A 25,910-nucleotide genomic window follows, 5' to 3' on the forward strand; every position below is an offset into this window, starting at 1 on the left:
GATAATGTGTGTTTAGTTTGATCTTTTGATGGTGTTACTTGATACAGTTTTGACTTTTCTACATGACAAATGACCAACATTTCTTTAGCCAAAGCTCATATGCATGAAACGATATTGAAACTGTTTTGTTAATCCTTTAATCCAACAGGACACATGTAACACATAAGAAAACAAAGTGTAAAGGTATGTGGCATCACACTCAAATTGTTTGAGTTAATAGACAATGCTTACCGTGTATTTCCGATTTTGTAGATTTACAATTTTCCCTATGGCCAACAACTCGTTCCGGCACCGATGCTGCTGACTGTTTTCTTTTTCGTCGTCTGAAAATGGGAACCACAGTTACAAACATAAGCAACAGGTAAAGTACTGCTGGCAACAATTAAGGGTTTTGAAAACATTGTACTTACACCAGCAATATCGTGATGATGACGAAGAACAGAAGTATCACAGCTACGGTTGCACATCCCACAATGGTAGACACGGGTAAGGTTTCCTGAACTTGAATAACAAAGATATATCATTGGGTAGATATTGAATGATTTAAAGTAAAGATGAATTTTAGATGCTTGAATGAATGAGTCAGAGAGTCAAGCAAAATAACATCTATTAGGCGTCCAAATCCAGTCACCTGCTTGTGACTGCCTCTACTTGATATCGGATCAAGTTGCAGTCCATACTCCCTTTTAAGATAATATTAGCTAGAAGGTATCCGGAATCAGACATTTAACAGAGACTCTTATCTGGATTTCCTGATCAAAAATTTCTGCTCGGGTTGGCAACGTCAAAGCAAGGACATGTGGCTATAAAAAGTTTAACTTAAGCTTCAGAGATATCATTAATCAGATATCGTTCAATGACGGTCACTCAGATTTATCCATCTGAACTAGAAATAAAGGAGACCAGTGAAAACGCCTCAACGCTTCATATTTAGATCGATGCATAATGATTCGGTGGGACAAAATTTTCTCCACAAGAGACTGAATGAAAAGAAGGATCACCTAAAAGTTCCAATAGTGCGCTTCCCCTTTTTTTTTATTTCTGTCATATAATAATATAAACGCTGGAAAATAACCAGTCTTGGTTATCTTACTAAACAGATTCCACAGGGTGTAAAAAGGGCAAAACAATGGTGAAAATTATACTGAAAATCAGTGATGGCACAAGGTGTTCGTGAAAAGGGTAGGAATTTGGTTCCCTACCGCCAACGCCCGTCACTCCCACAATTTGCGTGTTTGTTAGCCGACACTGCAACAGCAGTGGTCATGCCGTGAGACGGCGGCATGAAAACAAAAGCAAGATTCAAACAGCTCCAACATTTAGTGTCTATATTTCACAGCTTTTGGGGTAAAATAGAGCATGCTCTTTCTACGAGTGAGTAAGTGAGTTGGGTTTACCACCGCTGTAAACAATATCTCATAAATAAGATTTCAATCAGCGTCATAGGACTCTTGCTAAAACATATTTGATCAGGGTTACGACATTCAAGGCCACAGTAAAACTTTCAAAACGTAATATGGAAGACATTTTGACATTTCCGAATTTGACCGATCAGTGACCTGAACGATGTCCGATGCAATTCTTCATTTTGACCTCTCATATGTTCCTGAGCTTTAAAGGGTGAACAACTTTACTCGTATGTTTTCGTGACGGGTGCCACATATCTAGGCGCCCAAGGGTTAGAACACTCGATTTTATAATCACGATGACAAGGGACACGTTTTGCAGGCATGATCTAGATATGTCAGATTATATCTACAGTAATATTATGTACTATTGGTACAGATAGGAAATAATGAAATGCTGACCGTGTTCTGAAATGTAAGGACAGAATATCGTCCAAAGAATTAAACCTTCTTACCTTCTTCAGCAATGAAATCATATTTTCATTAGTTTCATACAGGTCAGACAATATAGTTCAACACACATGCTCTCTGATTAGGTTCCTGTTTCTGAGGAGATCTAAGTCTCTAGTAGTAGTTGTGTGATAATGATGAGCAAATTAGGAACCCAGCACAACTGGTAGTGAAGTATGACCGTAGATGTTATGACCGCCAACGAAATGGGAAAGATGCGAAATTTCAAATTTGACGTTTTTGGATGAGTAGTGTGTAATACCGGCACGATTTGTCAAATATTCATTCATTGCGTATGTCTCCGAATGGCGTTTTGAGGCAACCGCCTGGCCAAGTTCAGCCAACGCGGTCGGCGGCCTACGACGTTGACGCACACGTCTTCCTATCATGTCCCAATCGTGATGAATGGGGAAAAGGTCTGTACTCATTGCTAGCCATGACATCCTATGGATGTTGTGCTGCTGGAGGTGAGTATTGACGATTCGTGCACGGTGAGCATGGTCACAACCCGTGACTGTCGAGGATGGCGATGATCTGAATTGAGACGATTTCTAATCGTCTGACCCGTAACTCGTAGTCTAATAGACCGATGAAAGTTTGCAGCTATTCCATTTGCCGTTTGAGCTCGATTTCGTAGAGCCTGGTTTCGTATCAATTGACCCTGTGTTCGTCGACCTTGGACGCCCTGAACGGGGTCAATCGTCAACAGTGTAGGTCTGTTGGTACCTGTCCCAATGTCCCATCCACAGACTGAACATTGAACGTATTGGCAAATGCTGGCTAAAGGCATGCCCCAAAGCCTGTAGATGCTCGGCGCGTTTTAGACGCTGCATCGCTAGTTCATTCAGAAACAATGCATGAAATCAAGTTAATCACAACTGTATGGAAAGCAGAATCAATAAGATTGACAGAAATAATGGTCCACAGAGACTAGATGACTTTCTGTGATAGTGTCAAAATTGGGAATGACACCCCACGCGAGTGTGTAGGGCTGCTCAGAGCGGTATGCACAAATTATGAAGGTAATTATGAGTTATGAAGGTAGTACTGGCACATTGTTGCTTTTCAGATCATTCTGTTAGATATATTAGAAATATATCAGAATAGTCCAGAATAAGGACTGGAAATATTCAAGAATGCTGGCTGAAAGAAACTATTAAGTACATTGCATAGCATATTTTCATTTGGTGCAATCACTTTCTCTACACCCTGGTTGGCATCTGGCGACACACGACCCGGTATTACGGTAACATGGTGTGGTGCCAGCTGCATACTATCGTCCTGCACAGGTTTTGTTACAGTTTATTCCATAGTTACCCTACCAAACAGATGGGATTGACATGAAAAGGGAAAATTTATATTTCATAGTGCATAAACGTGGTGTCATGCACAGATGTTTCGATGCATTCTACTGAAGAGTCGACAAATGCCACCTTGACTCAAGTTGTACCACTCATCAGTGAGTGCCTTGAGAGTGGTGGGCGGATTTTGATGTTGCAAGTGACCTCCCAGACTTGTATAAAGGGGGAATGGTCAGGATTGAGTGCTGACCATGGCATGGCATGGATGTTACGCAGTTTGAGGAAATGGATCACAATCCTGGCACGATTGGCACGTGCGTTATGTATTATCTTGAAAGATGAAAGGCTCCCCAACATGTTGTGCAAATAACACCACGAGTGGTGTAAAGATGTATCGATGTTATTGCCCTGTGACTCTGCCATGGACATTATGGAACGCAGTTTGTCCAGACATTGTGGCACCATTAGGGAACGACCCGAAAGCGATCACGCTGTACCTTGTTAAAGTCCATCAAACGCCCATTAGGTCGTCTCGATAAGTGTTAACTTCGGTCTTTTCATGACATGGACAATACTGAAGGCAACTCATGACAAATGACACGTCGCTATATAAGTGCAATAATCTTGGACGCGACGTTAAACCCAATTTCACCTCATGACAAATGAAGTTGCAAGTTACACCTCGGGTGAAATCACAGTCGATCCAGTATGATGTTCACATGTGGTGCCAGCTCCACATTTTCGTCCCTCGCATTTGTTACAGTTTATTTCATAGAAACCTGCACAGTACTCTTCAGTACACAAGGATATTGACACGAAAAAGGAAGATTGGTTTTTAAGGATGTGAAAATAAAAGCGACAAAACCTTTCCCATATTCATAAAAAAATCTCGATTGTATGATTCCGACTACATCATGAGCATGTGTTTATGAATCCCTGTCAAATGGAGATGAAACCACGTCCTAAGGAAAAGGTGGGCATATCCTGCCCCACCAGTGGCACCCGTCACAAAAAAATGCAAAGGCAAGTCAGTTGTTCATCTGAAAAATACACGAGGACATGCGGTACAAGTCAAAATAAGGTATTGCACCCGACATCATTCTCCTCAATAATGTGTCAAATTTCGTCAAGAGAAGTACTTATGACCCTATGAATCAGTGGTGTTAACATGATCGCAGAACAAAATGCCACTTTTAACTTTGTCAAGGTTCCTACTCACAGTTAACATTTTAACCAAAATCTGCCCCGAACGCACATACAGCCATGCTTGTGATGTCTATTGTGTTAGCCTAACGCATTCATGTCGACATCTCACTTACATTAGCGGCTTGGAAGCTGTTGTCCAGCAATTAAGTAGCATAACAGAGCTTAAATTGATGCTTATTTATTAATCAAATACATGAAAATTACAGAATGAGAGTAAATGTATTAAACCTTCAACATTGTTGCCACTTAATGTTTATATTGAATAGCATATGATTCACCATATCGTCATTAGTCAAAATGTGGACTTGAGATAATCAGCATAATTCGTTATGAAATGGAGAAATGCTATTTCAAATATGATCACCATGGTGATGATGTATATACCTGCCAAAAACTTGTAACATGTTGAGGGTAAGGGCCACACAACACCTGTACCTGTCAGCAAATATAAAACGACAACGCCAGAGCCTGTATCACACCTGTGTCCTTGCAAATATGCAATACATGTTGTCACGAAAACATACCTTGTGTGCAGTCATCGCCCGTCCAACCCACGAGACATCCCGTGTCACATGACCCGTTGTAGCGGTCACATGATGAGTTAATGTCAGCACACTCCCTCCCAGCACATGGTTCCTTGCAGTCGACACCATAGTTGCCGTCATCGCATTCTGGCATAAAGTGGATAAACATTTGGTTTTTGAGTGTGTATATTTTCATAATAAATTCAACATAACAAGCGCCTCAAAAAGTGAGATAATGACTGGTTTCACGATTGTGAGCTCTGATAACAAATATGCAATGTGACTTAAATGTATCCAATCTGACATTTGAAATTTGGTTTCAGATTCATACTGAAATCATCACCAAGTCAGCCCCGAACATCATTGTGTATTTTTCTGTTTCACCAGTCCAACGCTTCCACGATGACATCTAGCAGATATAAGATGGCTGAAAGTTGTTGTCCAGCCATTAAGTAGCACAACAGGGCTTGAAGCGGTAATCGACGCGCATTGGTTGATTTAAAGATATGAAATCTACAGAATGTGAGTAATATTATTTAACGTTCTACAGAGTTGCCCCTCAAAGTATATATATATATATATATATATATATATATATATATATATATATATATATATATATATATATGTATATATATATGTGTGTGTGTATGTATATATATTTATATATATTTATGTATATATATATAACACAGATGAATTACCATATCGTCATTATCTAAACTGTGTCTTTGATGGAATCATCATAATGCGTTATGAAACGGCCAAATATGCTATTTCAAACATGATCACCATGTTTTTTTTGTATATAACTGAATCTGCCAAACATTTGACAAAGGCTACACACACCATTGACTAGGTCACACCACACGACCTGACAGTAGAATGTCCTCATTTGTATAACATCTGGGTCCCTGTATTACATCACACTTATCTGCCTTCCCACCCTGATCTCCAGTCTGCTGGACACACACCACTGACTGGGTCACACTACACCTGACAGTAAGACCTCCTCACCTGTATCATACCTGTCCCCCTGTCTCCCTGGTCTACAGTCTCCAGGACACACACCACTGACTGGGTCACACTACACCTGACAGTAAGACCTCCTCACCTGTGTTACATCTGTCTCCCTGTCTCCCTGTCACCCTGGTCTACAGTCTCCAGGACACACACCACTGACTGGGTCACACTACACCTGACAGTAAGACGGCCTCACCTGTGTTACATCTGTCTCCCTGTCTCCCTGTCACCCTGGTCTACAGTCTCCAGGACACACACCACTGACTGGGTCACACTACACCTGACAGTAAGACCTCCTCACCTGTATCATACCTGTCTCCCTGTCTCCCTGGTCTACAGTCTCCAGGACACACACCACTGACTGGGTCACACTACACCTGACAGTAAGACCTCCTCACCTGTATCATACCTGTCTCCCTGTCTCCCTGGTCTACAGTCTCCAGGACACACACCACTGACTGGGTCACACTACACCTGACAGTAAGACCTCCTCACCTGTGTTACATCTGTCTCCCTGTCTCCCTGTCACCCTGGTCTACAGTCTCCAGGACACACACCACTGACTGGGTCACACTACACCTGACAGTAAGACGGCCTCACCTGTGTTACATCTGTCTCCCTGTCTCCCTGTCACCCTGGTCTACAGTCTCCAGGACACACACCACTGACTGGGTCACACTACACCTGACAGTAAGACGGCCTCATCGGTGTCACACCAGTGTCTGTGTCATCTCGTCTACCGTCTTAAGGACACACACCATTGAATAGATCACGCCACACTAACTGACAGTATTGTGTTCTCATTTTTATTACATCTGGGTCCCTGTATTTGGTCACACTTAATCATAACTCTCTGCCACCCTGGTCTACAGTCTACAGGACACACACCAATGACTGGACAACACTACACCTGACGGTAAGACGTCCTCACCTGTATCACACCTGTCTCCACGCCTCCCTGGTCTACAGTTTCCAGGACACACACCACTAACTGGGTCACACGACAACTGTCAGTAAGACCTCCTCACCTGTATCACACCTCTGTCCCCCTGCCACCCTGGTCTACAGTCTCCAGGACACACACCAATGACTGGACAACACTACACCTGACGGTAAGACGTCCTCACCTGAATCACACCTGTCCCCCTGCCACCCTGGTCTACAGTTTCCAGGACACACACCACTAACTGGGTCACACGACAACTGTCAGTAAGACCTCCTCACCTGTATCACACCTCTGTCCCCCTGCCACCCTGGTCTACAGTCTCCAGGACACACACCAATGACTGGACAACACTACACCTGACGGTAAGGCGTCCTCACCTTTATTACCCACGTGGTGAAGATACAGGTAGTAAGATACTAAATCCGTACGTCACACGTGTGTCGTACAAGGTTGACCTTGTTTTATTCGTTTTGATTGGATAACCGTGACCTCTGTTACACCGGGACTACTTTTTTCATTCATAACAAATCGCGAGACGTCATTCATTTTGCGATTACAAGGCAGAACTGAAGAAATTCATGAGAACGAGAGATATTTACAAACACTTTATTAAACCAAACAAGATAGTCACACGCATCAAATTCGGTTTGCATTCTATATAAGTTATGCATAGAGCTCCTACAGACATATAATCGAGCTAGATCTATAAATCGATTTACAATGTACGAATGCCGATCGAGCGCGTCCCTTGAGCGTGACGCACCCGACCATTTTCCCAACTTTCAATTTGATTTAACGTAAAAGGATAAGCGTGGTGAAATGAAGTCTGTTTAAACTATCTGGACATATCTAGACTTACTTGGGATGATCCGGTTGTGCCATCGGTGTCCCCTTTGAAGCGTATTTTATGGCGCTGTTTCGGGAGGTGTTGTTCATGAATGAACGAACACGACAGCACGACCAGATCACTTATAGTTCACAGTTCCGATAAAAATCACTTGAAAACTCCGTGGAAGTGTGCTTGACTTCAAATTTTGTGGCCCCCAAACATCCCAAATGTGAACAGTAACATTCCCTGTCTCTAGCGTAAAACGCTGTGAGTGGATCGCGGTTGTCTTTTCTTATTCCGCTGGCGACCTTGCCCTTCGATCGTTCGAAGCTGTCACTGACATGCAAGCAGATTTGAGTTTGTTGATTTTCACGTCTTCAGTATATAGGGTGGTACAGTTAACATGAATGTCTTTGGCAGACAGTCTGATTTCCCTCTTCCAAAATGGTACGGACATGATATAAATTCAGCTGATAGATCAAGGAAACCGAACCATTTTGAACGCACAGACGGGACCCCGGCAGTGTGATGCGTGTGACTGTTGATCCGATATTCAAAGCGCGGCGCTAATGTTACATTTCAAATTTTCTTTTCGGTGTCCTGCGTTCTAACAACATGGCGCTTGAATTACCATAAGTTGAAGACTTTCTTCCAAAAGGATCTTGAGCGTCGGTGCTGGTTTGTTTGCAAACAGAACAGCAGGCACATGTTGTTAATGCGTATGCATAAACATGTCAACAATGCCCATATTTGGTCATATATCAATATTGATGCGCAACCAGATTTTGCAACCGGTTTCAGTTTGGTCTGTCAATGAACGAAAGTTGTTATGTATTTACACTTAAATATATATTTAACGTGGGTAATAAATAAAATACCACACTCATTCTCGTTAGATACCATTTTTACGAAACTCGTGAACTTTCGCTCGGTCAGATACCATAGAAAGTCCACTCGTTTCGTAAAAATGGTATCTAACGAGAATGAGTGTAGTATTCTCTATGGACATAATACTGTAAGTTAGTGTGGTGTGATCTAGTCAATGGTGTGCGTCCTTAAGGCGGTACACGAGATGACACAGAAACTGGTGTGACACCGATGGGTGAGACCAGGGTGGCAGGGGGACAGGTGTGATACATAGAGAATACTACACTCATTCTCGTTAGATACCATTTTTACGAAACGAGTGGACTTTCTATGGTATCTGACCGAGCGAAAGCGAGGTCAGATACCATAGAAAGTTCACGAGTTTCGTAAAAATGGTATCTAACGAGAATGAGTGTGGTATTTTATTTATTACCCACGTTAAATATATATTTAAGTGTAAATACATAACAACTTTCGTTCATTGACAGACCAAACTGAAACCGGTTGCAAAATCTGGTTGCGCATCAATATTGATATATGACCAAATATGGGCATTGTTGACATGTTTATGCATACGCATTAACAACATGTGCCTGCTGTTCTGTTTGCAAACAAACCAGCACCGACGCTCAAGATCCTTTTGGAAGAAAGTCTTCAACTTATGGTAATTCAAGCGCCATGTTGTTAGAACGCAGGACACCGAAAAGAAAATTTGAAATGTAACATTAGCGCCGCGCTTTGAATATCGGATCAACAGTCACACGCATCACACTGCCGGGGTCCCGTCTGTGCGTTCAAAATGGTTCGGTTTCCTTGATCTATCAGCTGAATTTATATCATGTCCGTACCATTTTGGAAGAGGGAAATCAGACTGTCTGCCAAAGACATTCATGTTAACTGTACCACCCTATATACTGAAGACGTGAAAATCAACAAACTCAAATCTGCTTGCATGTCAGTGACAGCTTCGAACGATCGAAGGGCAAGGTCGCCAGCGGAATAAGAAAAGACAACCGCGATCCACTCACAGCGTTTTACGCTAGAGACAGGGAATGTTACTGTTCACATTTGGGATGTTTGGGGGCCACAAAATTTGAAGTCAAGCACACTTCCACGGAGTTTTCAAGTGATTTTTATCGGAACTGTGAACTATAAGTGATCTGGTCGTGCTGTCGTGTTCGTTCATTCATGAACAACACCTCCCGAAACAGCGCCATAAAATACGCTTCAAAGGGGACACCGATGGCACAACCGGATCATCCCAAGTAAGTCTAGATATGTCCAGATAGTTTAAACAGACTTCATTTCACCACGCTTATCCTTTTACGTTAAATCAAATTGAAAGTTGGGAAAATGGTCGGGTGCGTCACGCTCAAGGGACGCGCTCGATCGGCATTCGTACATTGTAAATCGATTTATAGATCTAGCTCGATTATATGTCTGTAGGAGCTCTATGCATAACTTATATAGAATGCAAACCGAATTTGATGCGTGTGACTATCTTGTTTGGTTTAATAAAGTGTTTGTAAATATCTCTCGTTCTCATGAATTTCTTCAGTTCTGCCTTGTAATCGCAAAATGAATGACGTCTCGCGATTTGTTATGAATGAAAAAAGTAGTCCCGGTGTAACAGAGGTCACGGTTATCCAATCAAAACGAATAAAACAAGGTCAACCTTGTACGACACACGTGTGACGTACGGATTTAGTATCTTACTACCTGTATCTTCACCACGTGGGTAATAATACTTTTTATTACATCTGGCTCCCTCTATTTGGTCACACTTAATTATAACTCTCTGCCACCCTGGTCTCGAGATCATACACCACCAGGACACTTGCCGGTGTTTGGTTCACAAGAGCTGCTGTGACAGTCACAGAAATTGTCACAAAAGTCTTCGTAGGTCCCACGACTGCATGCTAAATAATAGTCTAGTCCTTGGTATTAACATAACCGTTGCCCCTTTAAGTGTACATTGAACAACATTGTAATTGTTCAAAATGTGTCATTATTATAATATATGATATTTCAAACACAATCACCATGACTGGGTGAAACTACACTTCGTGCCAGTAAGACATCCTCGCCAAACGCCACATGCTGTGCTACAGGAAGACAAGGTACAATACGTGCATATTTACCGCTTCTACAGTCTTCACCTGTCCATCCGGCCTTGCATCCAGGCTCACACTTCCCAGTCACGTGATGACATGGCGAAGTTCCCTGACAGTTCCTTTCCTGACATTTGTCCGCGCATGCGTCTCCGTAAGTTCGATTGCTACATTCTGCGAATATACAATGAAGGTAGTCCTGGCACATGGATGCTTTTTAGATCATTGAGTTAGATGCATTAGAAAGATATCAGAATAGTCCAGAATTAGGACTGGAAATGTTCGAGAATGCTGGCTGAAAGAAACTATTAAGTACATTGCATGGCATATTTTCATTTGGTGCAATCACTTTCTCTCCACCCTGGTTGGCATGTAGCGACACACGACCCGGTATTACGGTAACATGGTGTGGTGCCAGCTGCATACTATCGTCCTGCACAGGTTTTGTTACAGTTTATTCCATAGTTACCCTACCAAACAGATGGGATTGACATGAAAAGGGAAAATGTATGTTTCAAAGTGCATAAAGTGGTGTGTTCATGATGAAAGTTACGGTTATTAATGTGTGAATCGGATGTGCAAACATCATCCCAGGAATATCTTTCCAATACGTAGACGACTTTTTGCTGTAACCACAAATATACAAATATGACTTAAATGAATCAAATATGCCATTTGTAACTTGGTCCCGATTCTTAATCACAGTTAACACTTGATATTTAGTCTGCTCCGAACGCACATTTAGCCATACCTGTGGCATAACGGGTCTAAAAGGAAGATCAATTTAAAGATGTGAAATCTACAGAATGAGATTATATGTCTTCAACGTTCAAAAGTGTGGCCCCTCAAAGTTTATATTGAATAACATAGGACTGGCAACATCGTCATTGCTGAAAATGTGTCATTAAGATAATCATCATAATTTGTTATGAAATGGCCAAATATGCTATTTCAAACATGATCACCATAGTGATGATTTATATATCTGCCAAAAAGTGGAGAACAAGGGCCACACACACCACTAATTGGTTCTAATGCTTAGTGTGATGAGATGTACTGGGTCGTTTAAGAGGTCGGGGACAAATTCGAAATTTTGTATTGTGGAAAACACGCTATGTTGGTGAGACATGCACGGATTTTTCGATGCATTCTTCTGAAGAGTCGACAAATGCCACCTTGACTCAAGTTGTACCACTCATCAGTGAGTTCATTGAGAGTGGTTGGCGGATTTTGATGTTGCAAGTGACCTCCCAGACTTGTATAAAGGGGGAATGGTCAGGATTGAGTGCTGACCATGGCATGGCATGGATGTTTTGCAGTTTGAGGAAATGGATCACAGTCCTGGCACGATGGGCACGTGTGTTATATATCATTTTGGAAGATGAAAGGCTCCCCAACATGTTGTGCAAATAACACCACGAGTGGTGTAAAGATGTCCAGATGTTATTGCCCTGTGACTCTGCCATGTCCAGACATTGTGGCACCATTAGGGAACGACCCCAAAGCGATCACGCTGTACGATGTAAGCGACCATCAAACGCCCATTAGGTCGTCTCGATAAGTGTTACCTTCGGTCTTTTCATGACATGAACAATACTGAAGGCAACTCATGACAAATGAAGTTGCAAGTTACACCTCGGGTGGAATCACAGTCGATCCAGTATGATGTTCACATGTGGTGCCAGCTCCACATTTTCGTCCCTTGCATTTGTTACAGTTTATTTCATAGAAACCTGCACAGTACTCTTCAGTACACAAGGATATTGACACGAAAAAGGAAGATTAGTGTTTAAGGATGTGAAAATAAAAGCGACAAAACCTTTCCCATATTCATAAAAAAATCTCGATTGTATGATTCCGACTACATCATGAGCATGTGTTTATGAATCCCTGTCAAATGGAGATGAAACCACGTCTTAAGGAAAAGGTGGGCATATCCTGCCCCACCAGTGGCACCCGTCACAAAAACATGCAAAGGCAAGTCAGTTGTTCATCTGAAAAATACACGGGGACATGCGGTACAAGTCAAAATAAGGTATTGCACCCGACATCATTCTCCTCAATAATGTGTCAAATTTCGTCAAGAGAAGTACTTATGACCCTATGAATCAGTGGTGTTAACATGATCGCAGAACAAAATGCCACTTTTAACTTTGTCAAGGTTCCTACTCACAGTTAACATTTTAACCAAAATCTGCCCCGAAAGCACATACAGCCACTGCTTGTGATGTCTATTGTGTTAGCCTAACGCATTCATGTCGACATCTCACTTACATAAGCAGCTTGGAAGCTGTTGTCCAGCCATTAAGTAGCATAACAGAGCTTAAATTGATGCTTATTTATTAATCAAATACATGAAAATTACAGAATGAGAGTAAATGTATTTAACCTTCAACATTTTTGCCACTTAATGTTTATATTGAATAGCATATGATTCACCATATCGTCATTAGTCAAAATGTGGCATTGAGAAAATCAGCATAATTCGTTATGAAATGGACAAATGCTATTTCAAATATGATCACCATGGCGATGATTTATATACCTGCCAAAAACTTGTAACATGTTGAGGGTAAGGGCCACACACACCACTGACTGGGTCACACAACACCTGTACCTGTCAGCAAATATAAAACGACAACGCCAGATCCTGTATCACACCTGTGTCCCTTCAAATATGCAATCCATGTTATTACGAAAACATACCTTGTGTGCAGTCATCACCAGTCCATCCCACGAGACACCCGGGGCGGTCGGGTAGCCTAGTGGTTAAAGCGTTCGATCGTCACGCCGAAGACCCGGGTTCGATTCCCGACATGGGTACAATGTGTGGAGCCCATTTCTGGTGTCCCCCGCCGTGATATTGCTGGAATATTGCTAAAAGCAGAGTAAAACCATACCCACTTACTCACTCACTCACGAGACATCCACCGTCACATGACTCGTTGTAGTGGTCACATGATGAGTTAGTGGCAGCACACTTCCTCTCCACACATGTTTTGTTAAGTCGACACCATAGTTGCCGTCATCGCATTCTGACATAACGTGGAATTTTCGTTTTTGAGTGTGTATATTTTCATAATAAATTCAACATAACAAGCGCCTCAAAAAGTGAGATAATAACTGGTTTCACGATTGTGAGCTCTGATAACAAATAAGCAATATGACTTAAATGCATCAAATCTGATATTTGAAATTTGGTTTCAGATTCATACTGAAGTCACCACCAAGTCAGCCCCGAACATCATTGTGTATGTTTCTGTTTTATCAGTCCAACGCTTCCATGTTGACATCTCGCAGATATAAGATGGCTGAAAGCTGTTCAGCCATTAAGTAGCGCAACAGGACATATCGTCATTATTTAAACTGTGTCTTTGATGAAATAATCATAATGCGTTATGAAATTGGTAAATATGATATTTTAAACATGATCACCATGGTTATGATGTATATAACTGAATCTGCCAAACATTTGACAAAGGCTACACACACTATTGACTAGGTCACACCACACGACCTGACAGTAGTATGTTCTCATTTGTATTACATCTGGGTCCCTGTATTACACGACACGTATCTGCCTTCCCACCCTGGTCTCAAGTCTCCGGGACACACACCACTGACTGGGTCACACTACACCTGACAGTAAAACCTCCTCACCTGTATCACACCTGTCTCCCTGCCACCCTGGTCTACAGTCTCCAGGACACACACCACTGACTGGAGAACACTACACCTGACAGTAAGACCTCCTCACCTGTATCACACCTGTCTCCCTGCCACCCTGGTCTACAGTCTCCAGGACACACACCACTGACTGGAGAACACTACACCTGACAGTAAGACCTCCTCACCTGTATCACACCTGTCTCCCTGCCACCCTGGTCTACAGTCTCCAGGACACACACCACTGACTGGGTCACACTACACCTGACAGTGAGACCTCCTCACCTGTATCACACCTGTCTCCCTGCCACCCTGGTCTGCAGTCTCCAGGACACACACCACTGACTGGAGAACACTACACCTGACAGTAAGACCTCCTCACCTGTATCACACCTGTCTCCCTGCCACCCTGGTCTACAGTCTCCAGGACACACACCACTGACTGGAGAACACTACACCTGATAGTAAGACCTCCTCACCTGTATCACACCTGTCTCCCTGCCACCCTGGTCTACAGTCTCCAGGACACACACCACTGACTGGGTCACACTACACCTGACAGTAAGACCTCCTCACCTGTATCACACCTGTCTCCCAGCCACCCTGGTCTACAGTCTCAAGGACACACACCACTGACTGGGTCACACCACATCTGACAGTAAGACCTCCTCACCTGTATCACACCTGTCTCCCTGCCACACTGGTCTACAGTCTCCAGGACACACACCACTGACTGGGTCACACTACACCTGATAGTAAGACCTCCTCACCTGTATCACACCTGTCTCCCTGCCACACTGGTCTACAGTCTCCAGGACACACACCACTGACTGGAGAACACTACACCTGACAGTAAGACCTCCTCACCTGTATCAAACCTGTCTCCCTGTCACCCTGGTCTACAGTCTCCAGGACACACACCACTGACTGGGTCACACTACACCTGACAGTAAGACCTCCTCACCTGTATCACACCTGTCTCCCTGCCACCCTGGTCTGCAGTCTCCAAGACACACACCACTGACTGGAGAACACTACACCTGATAGTAAGACCTCCTCACCTGTATCACACCTGTCTCCCTGCCACCCTGGTCTACAGTCTCCAGGACACACACCACTGACTGGAGAACACTACACCTGATAGTAAGACCTCCTCACCTGTATCACACCTGTCTCCCTGCCACCCTGGTCTACAGTCTCCAGGACACACACCACTGTCTGGACAACACTACACCTGACAGTGAGACCTCCTCACCTGTATCACACCTGTCTCCCTGCTACCCTGGTCTACAGTCTCCTGGATACACATCACTGACTGGGTCACACTACACATGACAGTAAGACCTCCTCACCTGTATCACACCTGTCTCCCTGCCTCCCTGGTCTACAGTCTCCAGGACACACACCACTGACTGGACAACACTACACCTGACAGTAAGACCTCCTCACCTGTATCACACCTGTCTCCCTGCCACCCTGGTCGACAGTCACCAGGACACGTGCCGTTGTTTGGTTCACAAGAGCTGCTGTGACAGTGACAGAAATCTTCACACGATTCTCCGTAGGTCCCACGACTGCATGCTAAATAATAAAACATCCCAGATAAGAATGGCTGAATTGTTAAGCCATGGAGTTTATTACTATGACAAAGAAGTCATATAGAACTCGTGAAAATATCTCATTTCCCCCGTCACTCGATGACAGTAACATGATATTTAATCGACACATGGAAAATCCTGTTTATTATATACTTTTTGTGTTACATTCTTTCAGTATAAATGTACATTCTTGAAACGTAAATTCTCCCTACACACAGGTCGGTTCACCACCCCTTGCGACTAAATAAGTTGTCTCTTCTTTACAAAATTTAAAAATATAAACAAATGTAACAAAAAATATTTAGGTCACGAAAATTTCTGTATCATACATGTAGATATGATTATATACTAAAGCAACTTTAACAAAACATACTCTTGAAAACTACGAGACACACTGGTCAAGTAACAAAAATGGCGCTTTGCCAAACGAAGAGTCTCGATGGACGAGTTAAATGAGAAATTTACCGTTTATAACGAACCATTTTCAAGATAATAACATATGGCATGAAGCGATATTAACTCCATAAATGACCATCTGTCATTTTTTTGCCTTGTCAATGTGGAACTAACGTGAAAACGGTTTGTGTAAAGGGAGACAATTTGAGGAGAGGTAACTCTTGTATGACAAAAGTTCCGTCAAAATGTTATGTTCACAGCAGTGAAATATCAAGTGTTATATTCACTGCAATGAAAATATCACTTTTCACACCTTCGGAAAACTTGTTATCTCTAAAATTGGGATCAAAGGTTTTCACACAGATTGTATTGTTGAACCGATGTAAGTTGAGAGTTCGAGAAGCACAATAACCTCAAAATGTTTGAGCTAGGGTGAAGACAAATACATTGAGTAAAGACATCCAAATTGTGAATCATAAGAGAATCTAATATAATACTATTGGAATTAAAGGAACACGAGATTAACAAATGCATCAGTGCATAAATGAACATTTATTACTACAGGAATACATAGCATTAAACACACCTGGATCCGAGATCATAAACAAAACTGAAGACCAAATTGTGTCTAATATCGGGGAGCATGCAGCTCAATCTATGAGAATAACATAAGTCTGTGACAAAATCTGATTCTGAAAATAATAAATACAATCCGAGAAGTGGTCACTTGTTATGTATGATGGTATGACATTTAAGGTAGATTATTCAATGAATGAAGATTCAAGTTGACTAATTTGTAGGATAGTTAATTTTCATTTCCACTATGTCCGTTTTGTTTGCTCTTTTATTAACATTCTGCTCCGCTAAATCCTCTGGAGCTCCTTCCTAAATATTTCCTCCTCTGTTATTGTTTGTGTTGGCGGTTGCACATCCAGAGTGACTGGGTTGTTGCTGTTGGACAAGAAGTCATCCATCCCCATTCTAGCCGTGTCAATGTCCAGGGGAATTTGCGCTGTCATTATCTATCCTGTATCCACTGATGCTGAAATATGTAAATAAGAAACACTCGTTACATAAATTTATTATGATTCAGTATCTAACTCGTCGTAAATGCTGTATATGACTTACACATGGTGTATAATATTTTCTTTGGTTGTTGTTTAACGTCGTATCAATTACATTATTTCCCAATGTATATTTCTATTATTCATTAAATTATATATGTAAAACGTATGGTATTGACGTTGTGATAATTAACTTGTAGTATCTTGAAATTAAGTCCACAAAATCATTGAAATAGCAAGAAATAGTGATTTTATTGTCAGCCTGTCATATAACAAAGTAAACAATTCTATTAATCGCATGTTGTTATTCAGACATAACTATGCGACTTAGATTGTCAGCCTGTCATATAACAAAGTAAACAATTCTATTAATCGCATGTTGTTATTCAGACATAACTATGCGACTTAGATTGTCAGCCTGTCATATAACAAAGTAAACAATTCTATTAATCGCATGTTGTTATTCAGACATAACTATGCCACTTGGATTATTTTGAAAATGTCATGTGACCTATCACTTTCTTTGCAGGGTAGTTCATGACCTACACCTATATTTTGTTTTAGACATCATTATGTGTTCAATTTAAAATAAATAACCAGCCATATGATAGACATGCAATTTCAGTTCTACCTTCATTATCAATGCCTCCTTCAATGCCTCATGGACTTGGCCTCCCTACACGTTGTCCAACACCAACTGCTCTGGTAGGGTAGGTGAGGCTAGCCGAGGACCCCCGCCTGTTTAAACTCTCGCTGCAGCACTCCTTTTAACCTAGATGAATAATGTTAAAAAAACATTTAGATCACACATAAAAGACATTGACTGATTGTTTTCTAAAATGTGAAGCGGATATTTTCAAATTTGGTCATCAGATGTAGAAGAACTTCCCATAAAAAGCTGATAAAATCATCAACATGTTTTCATGCCAGTTGACTCCATGAAAATCAATGAATGTGTTTCATTATCTGATAATGATGATTATTGGTTGAGTAGTTACAGTCATAAATCCTAGAATATTTGTTTAACATATATATTTACTGATGAGTATGCCAAGGTAGACTGATAAATACATGGAGTACATATGACCTGGATATTTGGAAAATTAAATAATGTAACCGCTTCTATAAATAATCCAAACATAACAAATATATCATATAAAATGGATGATATTGAAGACAGTGTACAAAAAGTCAAGTCAGATTCAGCTGTTCATTGAATATTATTTTAAAAGTTAATTGTGAAGTACAGGTTAAGGACTTAAGGAAATTGCTGCATTCACAAGAAATAGGAAGTCAATCTGCCTCTGGAACCATCATCCTACAGTATGACATATGATTCAAGAGGGCGGATGTTGCTGCTTGTATTTGAGGATATAAATCAACTTGAAAGTTGATTGGAACATGTGTTGCAGTTATTTATATGACATTGTCCTGGCTACATTTATAAATGTAGACTGTAACAGGTACTGGATTGTAATATTGTTTTACGTTTCTGTCATGCTCACATCAATTTCATTTCTTTAAATTCTCGAAATTTCATATCATCATATCAGTAAAACCAATGTGGGGTTACATGTTAGAACGTATTACATTATCTTGATTCTGCTTTCATGTTAGGTGAATAATGTGACTTTTCCTGATCTTCATTTCCTTGATTATACGCTTATATTTTTGTTCAAATCATTTGTGATTTGAATGTAGATACACATTTCGCCTGTATCACAGATCAAGGCTTCGAATGATATTTGCAATAACTCTACACAAGACTTACATTTCCGTTGCGCAGTCCTCTGGCAGCCGTCTAATTTGCCGCGAATATTGCATCCCTTTTGGTAACTTCCTCAACCAACACCACTTCTTCATCCCTTGTCCAATTTAGCTGCGTTTCTTCTCATCCACGTTGACAGGTTGATACATCTGATGATACGCGACAGCTGTGTTTACAAACAAACCGACTTCCACATCTCTCTTGGCTGAAGAGGTCTCGAGATTACCGTAGTAAGCTATAACGTGCCTGCGTCCCTATGACGGCGGTATCAGACTTATACTTATATACGATTTTCCAAAGGTCGTATCATGATCCTGTTTAAGATCGAATCTAAGCTAAGCAAAATCGTCAAAACGTAAGACAAAATTCATTTCAGCTAACATCACATTCAAGATCCCCGGGCCTGGAACAATATCGCGACTTGACACCTGGAATATCCAGCCTTTGGGCCAAGAAGAAATTTCTCTGTTGAAACGGAAAAAATATATCCGGATTTGTCTTTGGTTTATCTTTGGTACAAATATAGGTGAAGACGAAATACTTCGTATACGCATTTGGGTATTATGTATTCAACATTAACATCAAAATTTAAAAAGCTTAAGCACCATGACATCTTTTCTGATGAGCAAGGTTCTCTTTCAACATAAGGACTTCATGATCATTTCCCCATCGTCCTTGGGTGTGAGGTGAAAAGTTCAAGATTATTGCACGTATTAAGCGACGTGCATGCACGTGTTTGTGTGGCTTCGTGTACTAGACTGGACTAGTGTCGATTTTATAGTGCTAGTCCGCTGAGATACCATGTCCCATTTTAAAACGAATGCCCCACTCAGACACATAATACTCAAAGTCGACCAGTCCTTGTTTTAGCCCCTTAATGCCGATCTCCAGGCAGGGTTACAAGAAGTACCATCTTTTAACGTCTTTTGGTATGACTCAGCGGGAGATCGAACTACGGACCTTCAACTCACTGAGCGGACCCTCTACCACTGGACCACGGAGGTGGTCACATCGTCGGAAACTGGTAGCATATATGATACGGCCGTCCCTTAATCACCTAGACGCTGCAATTTAAGTTGATGGGAATAACTGTACAAGAGAAATAATATTTATGACAGTAACCACAATGTTGTCCTCAGTTGGATGCATTTTAATCCTGATACCGTATATTTCCACTTCACAGATGTTGAGCGTGTTACCCTCTCCAGTCGCCCTCCCCGGGTTCCTGATGGTGAGGTATCTGCCGCTGCCGTCACACACCAGGTCGATCACTGAGTTGCTGACAGTGGCAGGGAATGTGTAGCACAGTGTCCCGTTAGTGGAGGTGTCATTACTCAGGTGCACGGTGCAGTTAGCAATCCTGTCTAAAACTGAAAGTTAAAAAAGAACATGAACATCTGCATACTGCATAGTTGTGGCAAAAACAATAAAATATATGTAACATTTGTTAATCTAATTAAAACCAGATCTTAATTAGCTACAGCTAAACAAAGGTCTGAGGACATCCCATTACGGGTCACACCAGGAAGACGTTTAATCCAACCAATCAGAGCGTCGGTCGGAATGTGATTTCTAATTAGAAAACCTCGAAAAGGATAACAGGGGATAATCCAAACGACAATTACGGCCTGTACGACTAATTCCGTCACAATCATCGTCTATCTCTCGCTTCAGTGGGATAAACATCTGAACGGAAGAGACGTTGCATAGTACGTGGGAAGTACTGCCATACAATCTATATAACCATATATAAGATATTCCAGAACATCCTTTTTGCTTAGTCTGAAATGGAAGTCGCCAGTTTGAAACGTATGCCATAAAGCTCGCGAAAGCTGCTTTCTTGATTGGCTAATGTCGACATCGTGTTACTCATTTCATTGGTCGGGCAAATTTCGCGAAAGGTCGTTCTGACGTGAACCGAAATGGGATGTCCTCAGATCTTTGTTCAGCGGCAGGTAGATCTGATTGTAATGAGATTAGATACTGTGCAACTAAAGCGCTCCCTGCGATCATTGTAATTTAGTACTGTGACGTAATAAAGGTGACATCACAGATAGAGAGTCCATGCTCTCTCATGTCCCTGACATACACGGTTGAGGTTATTTGTATCGCCACTAATGATTATCCTGTTCTAGGAGACACAAATCGGCATTTTGGAAACGACATTTAGTAAAACAAACTTTAAACTACTTGCCGACCAGACAGCACTAATCCGTAAAGAGTTCAATCAATCAGTAAAGTATTCGTACACAGTGAAAATAGTCCGTGTTTCCGGGATTTGAATCCTTGTTAACGTTTTCCACAATCACATTGTGCCCCGTACAATTGTGGCACCATCGTAAATAGCATCGCTGCGGAATTCGTGCGGTGCAGAAACCTGTTCAATGATTCTAACATACCCAGTTGACCATTATTTAACTTTTGTGTGAAGGTAATAGAATAACAATGTCTAAAAATACATGCATACAGAAACACACACACACACACAAACGCACACTCACACAATATTATTAAAAAGATTGTTTATATGCAATGTTCTGTTATTTCAGTACGTCTACAGATTAGAATCTAGCATAAACATGCAACGTACAGTTATGTCCGTCTTCCATCTCCCTGTGGTAGACTGTAACATGACGTATCCTGTACTGCCGTCCCAGGTCCACCCTCCACATACTCGGGTAGTTGATAGAGTGGAAGCAGGAGCCGCCATGCACGTCCTGGTCCCTGTTGCCGTCCACAGCCTTGTCTGAAGTCCAGTTATTAAGTGCTCCAGATGTAGAGGTGGCTGTCTTGTTGAAGGCCACGTTTTCTGCTCGTCGGACACAATGATAATTATTACTCGACACAATCGAACACGTATCATCACTATTTGATAGTGATTCATAAAATCATGCTCATGATATCGTCGGAATCATACACATCATGACAAATCTTCTTGTGAATGTTATGCGGCATGTTATTCATGGATCATTTCAATTGGCGTTTTCAAAACTAAAATGATTTATATTTATCTAGCTGGCTAGTTACTGGTAATTAATAGGTACACTACTGCCTAGAATTTCATTCCCCTTACACGCATGGGCAACGCGTTACGCCACCAGTGTGCACCCCGTTGGTCACTCGTGTGGAACCCGTCCGCCACACCCGTGACACCCGTGTGCAACGCGTTGAACAGGTTGACCAAAGTAGGACCCATGTTAAGTTAAACTGGAGGTGATAACAAGGAGAGAATTTTTGGATATCCTGACGAAAAATGTCAACACACATTTTATTTTATGTACTTGCTGATGTCTCATTTTCAAATGTGATATTGTTGGAAAATATGAGCACTGCTGTGGCTTCTACATGATGTTTTGCAATGGTGTTAAGAGAATACATGATCCTGGTAAATGATATTGCTATTCAAATGCTTTTTTTGTGATTTGACATTAAACGTATGTAGTGCGACTTTCAGTGATCATGTTCATGAGACTTGGCGGAGCATTGTTTTATTGGACCCAAAATACTTTATGATGGCCAGGTTTTTTTGCCTCAGTTCCGTAGCTGTTACGCTGGGAAAGGGCAGCATTTAATTAACGAGAGTAGGTTATATCATGGAGGATACGCTTGAGGGAGAGGGTTCTACTAATTGCTGTACCGCAGGAAGAGATCTGTAGACGTGAGCGCGGGGTTGTGTATAAGATGGCCGTTGCATAATGGCCGCCAGGAGAGGTGAACATTGCGCTAAAGCAGTGTTGTTTTCAAGGGCTTGTTGAAAAAATTCCCTGCGCTACTGTTAGTATATCTTCTACTTGATCTTTGATACATCATTTTGGCATTTACAATTATATATGTTTTTTCAACGTACATTAATAGTTTACTTGTCATTTGTTTTTTTCTTTGATATGCATTTAGAAGTTGGAGTACAAAGTGTTAATCTACAAATACTTACTTTATGATGCTAACTGAATGCCTGACCGATGCTGCCAGTAGAACTTAACCTGGTATAATCACTGATTTTCAGTAAACCTTATATATTATTTTCACCTCTATTTTGCCTTTTACGCAAACCCCAACCCTTCCCAAATTCTCTGAAAACAAATACGCAAGTACTCGCAAATTGATTGAGCATTTCATGTCTTAAGTAAGGAGAAGATTTATGGATGAACAACTTCTTTGTTACAATTAAGAGCGACGTTTCGGTGTAGGTTCTGACACCGTTATCAAGCAAGTGATAAACAGAGTTGTTGTTGAAATTAAGTGTTTAAGGGTCGCCTCCTGCCTAAGCAATTTCGGCTGACCTGTCCCTCTTTGGGACTCCTGTGTGTTAGTAGGGTACACATATCTATTGCGAGTTTGGTATTCACATAATTTCTGTTTTTGTATTGATATGATTTCTATTTTCTTATATTGATATAATTTCATTTTTACCCTTGGCTGATCTGTTTAAATACGTTCGAGTAGAAGTCCATCTCTCAGAAAAAGAGTTAGTTTGGAATTCGGTATTGAATCTCTTGGCTTTAGGAGATCCATGACAGATAGCGGATCTGCAATTCTTGTTTTAACCTAGTCCGGACTCGGGCATGGTTTGACATTCTAGTAACACGTGAGCAATGGTTTCAGGTTGATTGCACTGAGTGCACTTAGCGAATCTGATAGGACGACTGCCTTTGCTTCCGGAAGTTCCGGTATGAGTTTGAGTGCGTATATGATATGATATGATATGATATGATATGATATGATATGATATGATATGATATGATATGATATGATATGATATGATATAATATAATGGTTTATATCTATTGACTGTGAAGTCAACATAAAACCTATAATTGATGATTATATATGAATGTTAATGCAACAAGCTTCGGTGTGAAGATAAATGTAAATACGTTTGACATATTAATATATTTTAACATCTTTTTAAACGGTAAATTAGATACATTTAAAGGTTAGTAGCATATAACACTCGAAATTGAAAGGTCTACAAAAAGATTTATTTCTTAAACAGAAGGTCCATATGGGTATTTAGTAAGGTACCGTAACTCGTTACGAAAAATAAGTTCTCTTGAAATTAAATACTGGACATTTCCCAACACCCGCTTTTTGTTTTTTTGTGTGTAAAAGTTAATAAGAGGTTGTTTGGTGGGGGACTAGAAGAAGCTTTTCAGAGGGTGTTATTCTGACATTACCCAGTATTTATTGGAGGATGTTGGAAATGAATATAGACTGTCATGTTGTCTGACTGCAGATATGATTTGTTATCTTAACACTGGGGGTTTCACATAAGGGGTTGTGATTTTTACTATTGACCAAAATTGTCCAGCTGAGTATCGGTGCTTGGTGATGCCAAAGGTGACATTTTATTATTAGAGGACATTTATAGTGAATGCTTAATATCATGTTTACAGGATATCTTCAGGATTTTTAGCCCCTTCTTCCCCTGTGTGTAATTCAGATGGAAAGAAGTCACTCAACCAGTAAAAGAAGATCACACTTGGTTAGAATCCGTGTTTGTCTGTGACAACTTCCAAGTAGTGATATATCAGTGAACTTGGCAAGTGGTGATGATTTTTTACATTCATTTTATTATAATCTGTTAAATTGTACACACATGTATATGTTAAATCTTAAATATTTAAGGGGACTGTTCCCTACACCCATCAATATGTTAATGAATGAACATTAGTTCATTGTATGGATTATATAAAGATCTCACTAAGTATATGTTTTATATTTTATGTGCATGAAAGATGGGATTAATTATAAGGGAGGAGGGAAATATTTTCCTAAAAGTTTCAAACAACTCGTGGAGGAAATTGAAAATGCCTGAACCTGTAGATAGCCTCAAATCCGTGATAGATGTGACAGATCTCACAGGGTAACATTCAACAGGCGCATTACCTTGTGATCATGTCAACGTTTTTCTTAACAGTTTAGAAAAAGAGACGAAATTTGAAGTGAACTACATTGGAAACTATTGAACAAAACTGAAGACTTTGAAGACATTTTCGCTTATTGTAATAATATCTAGGTAACAAATCATACCTCTCTCTGAAATCCACGAGCATATTTGCTGTCAAACCTAAAACCATATTCAGGGCGGCCAGTTTTGACTTGCCATGTGCCTGAAAGTGAGTGTATTCAAGCATGTCAAAAGCGATTGACCGTCCAGTCTCACGGACTGTTATGGGTAGTGATGTATTTTATAATATTACTGGGAAATGTTCAAGTTAGTTACCGTCATTTACTCCAACGTTCTAAATGTCAATCGTCTCAACGGGACCATAAGTTTGGTTGTATATCACTTCCCATTTACATAGGTAAATTAAAGCGACAGAGTCTATTGGAAGGCCAGCCTTCTCCGTAATCTCTACAGCCAGGGCTAGCATTTCGATAAACCTACACTAAATCCGGGAACCACACCCGTGGTTCTCACAATATTAAATTACATGCACCTGATTTTCATTAACATTATACCGACCAAACAAACGTGGGAAAAAGAAAATGGCCACCACCAGTCTCAAAAGACACGCAGACATCCTTTCCATCTAAAAGATGTTTTAGGGCTTTTATTTTGCCTCTCATCAGTTTTTCAACGTTGAATTTCACATGAACACTATCGTAATCAGTGACTGGCCGCTATGTTGATGATATCGCCAACCCAACATTGAGGCTTGTTTGTAACTCACATTCCGATTGGTACGTTAGACCTTAGCGTAGCTAATGAAATTGACTAAATGAAATCAAGGGCTTTTAATTTGAGATCGTGA

The 25,910-nt window shown here is 40.9% G+C and overlaps 1 protein-coding gene across 1 annotated transcript; it reads right to left on the reverse strand.

Annotated features, from left to right (window-relative positions):
• Positions 1–84: 84 nt before the first annotated feature.
• On the reverse strand, positions 85–22,874 carry LOC139463701 (uncharacterized). The gene is made up of 9 exons (XM_071244957.1): positions 22,793–22,874; positions 21,746–21,964; positions 20,319–20,525; positions 15,779–15,910; positions 10,694–10,837; positions 4,888–5,034; positions 411–501; positions 232–323; positions 85–134 (listed from the first exon to the last, which is right to left on the reverse strand). The coding sequence occupies exons 1-9, from the start codon at positions 22,872–22,874 to the stop codon at positions 85–87; spliced, it is 1,164 nt and encodes a 387-aa protein (XP_071101058.1).
• Between the last annotated feature and the right edge of the window lie 3,036 nt (positions 22,875–25,910).

This window comes from Haliotis cracherodii, unplaced genomic scaffold (assembly GCF_022045235.1).
Source record: "Haliotis cracherodii isolate W230 unplaced genomic scaffold, xgHalCrac1.p SCAF_16, whole genome shotgun sequence".
Taxonomy (NCBI): Eukaryota; Metazoa; Mollusca; class Gastropoda; order Lepetellida; family Haliotidae; genus Haliotis; species Haliotis cracherodii.